Below are 6,187 nucleotides of genomic sequence, written 5' to 3' on the forward strand. Positions count from 1 at the left end.
TCAAAATAGTGCCACGGAATCTATTACATCCACCTGAGGGGGCAGACGGGGTCTCGGTTTACTGTCTCATTCGAATGATGGAGAAGAGCCATTTTTCACGTGGGTAATTTTTCTATGTGAAAGGTGCTATAAACAATTTGTTGTTGTTATTGTGCAGTCATGGTCGAAGGGCTATACTGCAACTAGCATCACACAAAGCCTGATTCTGTCCTTACAACAGCAGAAACATGTATTTATACAGTGCTTTTAATGCAGTAAAAATGTCCAAAGGCATTTCACAGGAATGATTATCAAACAAAATTTATCACTGGGCATGTAAGGATATATTAGGACAGGTGACCAAAAGCTTGGTCAAACCTCTCTGTCTCTTTAAGTTGGTCCTTTAAACCAGGGATTTTCGCACAAAATCTAGGCTGGCACTTCAGTATAGTACTGAGGGAGTGCGGCACTGTCAGAGGTGCCATCTTTCGGATGAGACATTAAACCGAAGCCCCGTCTGCCCTGTCAGGGTAGTCGTAACAGATCTCCCAGCACTATTTTGAAGAACAGGGAAGTTCACCCCAGTATCCTAATATTCCTTAACCAACATCTAAACAATGATCTGGCCGTTATCTCATTGCTGTTTGTGGGAGCTTGCTGTGTGCAAATTGGTTGCTGCATTTCCTACGTTTCAACAATGATGCACTTCAAAAGTACATCATTGGCTGTAAAGCACTTTGGGACATCTGGAGGTCATGAAGGGTGCTATACAAATGCAAGTGTTTCTTTCTTTGACCAAGCTTTTGATCACCTGTCCTAATATCTCTTTATGTGACTTGATGTCAAGTTTATTGTTTGATGATCGCTCCTGTGAAACACATTGGGACATTTTACAACATTAAAGGAGCCATATAAATGCAAGTTGTTGTTGTTTGTTATACCAAAGCCTCACAGTGCAACCATTGCACGTTTAACACAGGGACCCCAACCCCACCACATACCATCTGTGCTGCCCTCTTGCTCTGGGTAGCGGTTATAGAAGACACCTTTTCCGTCGTGAGTCCAGGACAGGCAGCTGAACTTCACCTTTTCCAGTGTGTCTGGCAGATCTTCAGGACCCTCAACCTTCAGGAATTTGATCGTGATCCAGTCAGAGCCACTTTTGCTGAGTCCATATGCTAAGTACTCATCATCATCGGAGAATGCCAGCACTAAGTGTACAAAACCAGAGGTCAGAAGTCAGGGCAGGCTTGTTATGGTTGGCCTCAAGTCTACCGCGAAATTGGGGAAATTACCTGCTCCCCGCAGCAAGATTTTATTCCATCATAGGAACAGGGGTAGGCCATTCAGCCCCTCGAGTCTATTCTGCCATTCCACTAGATCATGGCTGATCACCATTTACCTGCCTTGGTTCTGTAACCCTTAATACCCTTGCCTAACAAACATCTATCAATCTCAGTTTTACTAAATCATAGTATAGAATTGTAGACTCTTCCCGCACAGAAGTAGGCCATTCGGCCCATCATGCCTGTGCTGGCTCTTTGAAAGAGCTGTTCAATTTAGTCACACTCCTCAGCTTTTTCCCTATGATCCTACGAATTAATTTTTTTCAAGTACACGTCCAATTGCCTTTTGAAATTCCTGTGGAATCTGATTCCACCACTTTTTCAGGAAGTGTATTCCAAATCCTAACAGCCCTCTGTGTGAAAGAGATTCTCCTCATTTCCCCTCTAGCTCATTTGTCAATTATATTAAATCTATGACTTCTGGTTACCAACCCACTTGCCAGAGGAAACATTTGCTCCCTACTTGCTCTATGAAAACCCCTCACAATTTCAAACACCTCCATTAGGGTCTCCCCTTAACCTTCTCTGTAAAGCAAATATACTGGATAGACATTATTTAAAAACCTCAGGTTACTAACTTTCGACAGCTGCACAGGGGTGTAAATAGGTGTTGGCCAATTGTGTAAAACATGCAATGATGAACCAGTAGCCCATTTTCCACCCGGCCTGACTTTCTTCCCCATTAACTTCAATGGGAGTTTTGTACAACCGTCCAAAATGAATTTGGTTCCCAAAGAGCAGTAGATTTTGCAAGGCTCTGTGCTGCAGACAAGGCCTCATGTGCAGCCGACGTGAACCATAAATTCCCTCAAATCTCCAAGTAACGTCAGCTGCATACAAGCACAGGAACAGAAGGCGGCCATTCAGCCCCTTGAGCCTGTTCGCCATTCAATTAGATCATGGCTGATCTGCACATCCCCTCCATGTGCACACCTTTGCTCCATATCCCTTGACATCTTTACCTAACAAAAATCTATGGATCAGCCTTGAAAGCTCCAACTGACTTCCAAAATCCACAGCCTTTTAGGGAAGCAAGTTATGGATTTTTATTACCCTTTGTGTGAAAAAGTGCCTCCTGATTTCAACTGTCAATGCTCTGGTTCTAATTATGCCCTTTTGTTCTGGATTTCCCCCACCAGAGTTTGTCCGTATCTAATCCATCAAATCCCTTCCATCATCATAAATACCTTTATCAGGTCATTCCTTCACCTTCTAAACTCAAGGGAATACAACACGCCAAGTTTATGCAACCTGTTCTCATAATTTAACCATTTTAGCCCCAGTATCATTCTGGTGAATCTGTGCTGCAACCCCTTGAAGGCCAGTATATCCTTCCTGAGGTCCTGTGCCCAGAACTGAAATCAGTACTCCAGATGGGAACTGACTCTTGCCAATGCAGCGCCTTCTAAAATCACAATTAACTCCCCAAAGTCACCAGTATTAAACAATGCACTGAAAAACTTAAATTTGATTGAAAAACTGATCCCCTGCCCCTAAAGGTGAGTAACATTCAGCAGTAGGAATGAGAGTCCACCTACTCTTCAAGGCCACGGTTCCATCCTCGGATAGCTTGTTGGGATCCAGGAATACACGGGCCTCTCCGTGCAGGGAATCCTGGACATACAGCACATACTGGTTCTGTAGCCCAGAGTTGTGGAAATAAAAATACCTGAAAAACAGGAATTTGACACTCAACGTGGCTTGGCTACATCTTCAGAACAGCCTTACCTGTTAATCTTCCTTCTTTGCTGCTGCTACCTCCCTTCACCGTACCTAGACAGTAGAATACTAGGATATGCACTTGGGATGTTGTAACCTATGGGGCTTGAAAGTGGATTAGGCTGGATAATTCTTTTTTGGACATGATGGGCCGAATAGCCTTCTTCTGTGTTGTAAATCTTTCTGCGCTTCTATGCAATTGAGCACACAATCTAGGCTGACACTCCCAGTGCAGTCGAGGAAGGAATACAACAGGTGACCAAGTATGCTTCTTCAGAGAGCACGGAAACTACTCAGTACCATTAATCTGCTTACAATCTATGCCTCCAAATGTCTTTTTTAAAAATTGTTTCACAGGATGTGGTCATTCACTGCCCATTCTGAGTTGCCCTGAAAAGATGGTGCTGAACCTTCTCCGTGAACCACTGAAGGCATTTGTACCAGTTTGATATGACTAAGTCTTGCTAGGCCAATTCAGAGGGCAGTTAACAGTCACATTCGTATGAGACGGAGTCCTATATAGGTGCAGGCTGGGTAAGGATGGCAAGATTCCTTCACTAAAGGACATTAAGGAACCAGTTGGGTTTTTAACAGCAATGTGACAATCTGATGGGTCTCTTTTACATTTTGAGATTTGAAAAATTGGATTCAAATTTTCAAACTACCCATGGTGGAATTTAAACTTACATTCTCTGGATTACTAATCCAGTAACACAACCACTACACTACCCATACTTCGCAGTGAGAAAGCACCAGCATTACTTATGATCCTCAGCGTGACCAACAAACCAAAATGTTGCCAATTAAATCACCTCAAGGACTGACAACATACCCCTGGTACAACCCTCACCGTTTCCCTTTCCTACAAGGGCAGCTATACTTTGGGTAGTCAAACAGTTCGGTCATCCGCTCCTTGAGTCTGTTCCTGACTCTGCACTTTTCCAGGAAAGGCATCGTTAGCTTGTTCTGGACTTCAACAAATGCCTGAAAAGCAAAGAAGAGCGGATTACAAAAACAAAATTGATCCTCACCTCCAACTGGTGTGAGAAATGTAAAGGTACTCTTGAGGCTGGACTGAGGCACATTGCTGGCTCAGTGTAGAGGCATTTAACCAGCTTCTGTACCTGGCCTGAGAGAATGTAATGTATGTATGCATCATATATACTCTATGGACCATATATACTCTACAAACCTTATGTACTCTACGCATCACATATACAATACCCAATACACATACTCGAAGCATCATAAACATTCTACGCATAATAGGTACAAGTGTCACCTGCACAATTGAATTGATAGAATTGAGACAGCCAGGAGAGTGTGTGTATAAGTTACTGGGTAATCTCTCACCTTGGTCTGCTCACTGTTGGGATCCTCGAGCCAGGCGTAGGGATCGGGCACTTTAATCCCATGGTAATCATCCACCTGGAGCAATCAGGAATGGGGATCTTGGTCATTTGCATCCTTACATGAAACATTTAACACACTGACTGGGATAAGAAGTCAACAATTAGAGTGCATGGAGAGTTGTGTTCCGTTTAATCACCAGCATCGACCAGCTGGGCCGAATGGCCTTGTTCCCTGTGCTGTAGATTCTGTGTAATTCTATGAAAGTCTACATCGTAATGAAATTAAAGTTAGGTTAATGCAGATTTCTTCACCCAGTCCCTGATTGAACCAATCCCCCTGAGCTGACATGGGACAGGTAAGGAAGAGACTGGTTACAGTTACAACCCACTGTCTACACTTCACAGTCGAGTCTCATTCATGTGACCATTCTCTAGATATTAACCCAAAATTGCACTCTCTCCAATTTTTAAAGTGCACGTGCTCATTCAGTCTGAACACTTGACTCTCTTGGACAAGTTCCTTGTGCTTGTGTCTGCTGATTTAATTCGGATGTTAAAAGGTTTTGAAAATATACTCCATCCTTGTGTTCAATGTTATTAAAGCCAGAGACCAAACAGAGAGAGAGAGCTGCAAATACATCCAGCAGCTCAGGAGAGAACTGACAGGGTCAGATTAGATTAGATATACAGCACTGAAACAGGCCCTTCAGCCCACCGAGTCTGTGCTGACCATCAACCACCCATTTATACTAATCCTACACTAACTCCATATTCCTACCACATCCCCACCTGTCCCTATATTCCCCTACCACCTACCTATACTAGGGGCAATTTATAACGGCCAATTAACCTATCAACCTGCAAGTTTTTGGCATGTGGGAGGAAACCCACGCAGGCAGAACCCAGAATTGAACCCGGGTCGCTGGAGCTGTGAGGCTGCGGTGCACTGTGGACCCATCACTCCAGATTCTGATGTGGGCTTTTCAACCTAAATGCTAACTGACCAGCTGGATGTTTTCCAGCTTTTACTGTGTATTCTGTTTCAGGTTTACAGTTTGATTCTGTAACATTTAATGCCTCCTGCTCAGTGACTGCACAGTGAATGGAAAGTGAAACTGTTCCTCATCTTTCAGTTTCATTACTGAGCCGTCTTTATATTTTACCCCATTCTCCCCCGACCCTGACACCCACCCCCGGCCGAATTCCCCCCTCACTCTGCTCAGGTCTCTCTCCGGTTCTGGGTATTTGAGATCCATCCCGTCCGCTTCTGATGTGGAATCAGCCGAACTCCAAGCGCTAGCTGCCGGCTCCGCTCCTCCTCCTCCCGCCCCGCTTACTGCCGCCTTCCGGGAGCGAACCCCGCCCGCGGCTGCCTGTCCCCGCCCAGGGGCTCAGAACCAGAGTCAGAGACAGACCGATTCAGACACAGGCTCCAGAGACAGTTTCGGACCCAGACACCAGAGGCAGACAGATCCAGACCCAAACCCACAGCCCAGCAACAGACTCAGCTCCGGCCCCTTCACTACCCTCTGCCCCCTGTCCCTGCACTGGCCTCTGCCCCCTGTCCGTGGACTATCCTCTGGCCTCTGCCCCCTGTCCGTGGACTATCCTCTGGCCTCTGCTCCCTGTCCCTACACTATCCTCTGCTCCCTGCCCCTGCAATATCCTCTGCTCCCTGTCCCTGTACTGGCCTCTGCCCCCTGTCCCTGCAATATCCTCTGCCCCCTGTCCGTGGACTATCCTCTGGCCTCTGCTCCCTGTCCCTGCAATATCCTCTGCTCCCTGTCCCTG

At 45.5% G+C, this 6,187-nt stretch overlaps 1 protein-coding gene across 3 annotated transcripts in view; it reads right to left on the reverse strand.

Annotated features, from left to right (window-relative positions):
- Positions 1-5,749, reverse strand: part of LOC137347218 (prolyl endopeptidase-like) — a 37,827-nt gene extending 32,078 nt beyond the window's left edge. The window contains exons 1-5 of one of the 3 annotated variants that reach the window (XM_068011456.1): positions 5,611-5,749; positions 4,398-4,472; positions 3,895-4,028; positions 2,864-2,994; positions 981-1,190 (exon numbers count right to left, since the gene is read on the reverse strand). In XM_068011456.1, coding sequence (XP_067867557.1) covers positions 981-1,190; positions 2,864-2,994; positions 3,895-4,028; positions 4,398-4,472; positions 5,611-5,652 — 592 coding nt within the window. In that variant the 5' untranslated portion in view covers positions 5,653-5,749. Of the gene's footprint in view, positions 1-980; positions 1,191-2,863; positions 2,995-3,894; positions 4,029-4,397; positions 4,538-5,610 lie in introns of all 3 variants that reach the window. The other 2 variants (XM_068011457.1, XM_068011458.1) reach the window with 2 other exon arrangements.
- Between the last annotated feature and the right edge of the window lie 438 nt (positions 5,750-6,187).

Source organism: Heterodontus francisci, chromosome 31 (genome assembly GCF_036365525.1).
Source record: "Heterodontus francisci isolate sHetFra1 chromosome 31, sHetFra1.hap1, whole genome shotgun sequence".
Taxonomy (NCBI): domain Eukaryota; kingdom Metazoa; phylum Chordata; class Chondrichthyes; order Heterodontiformes; family Heterodontidae; genus Heterodontus; species Heterodontus francisci.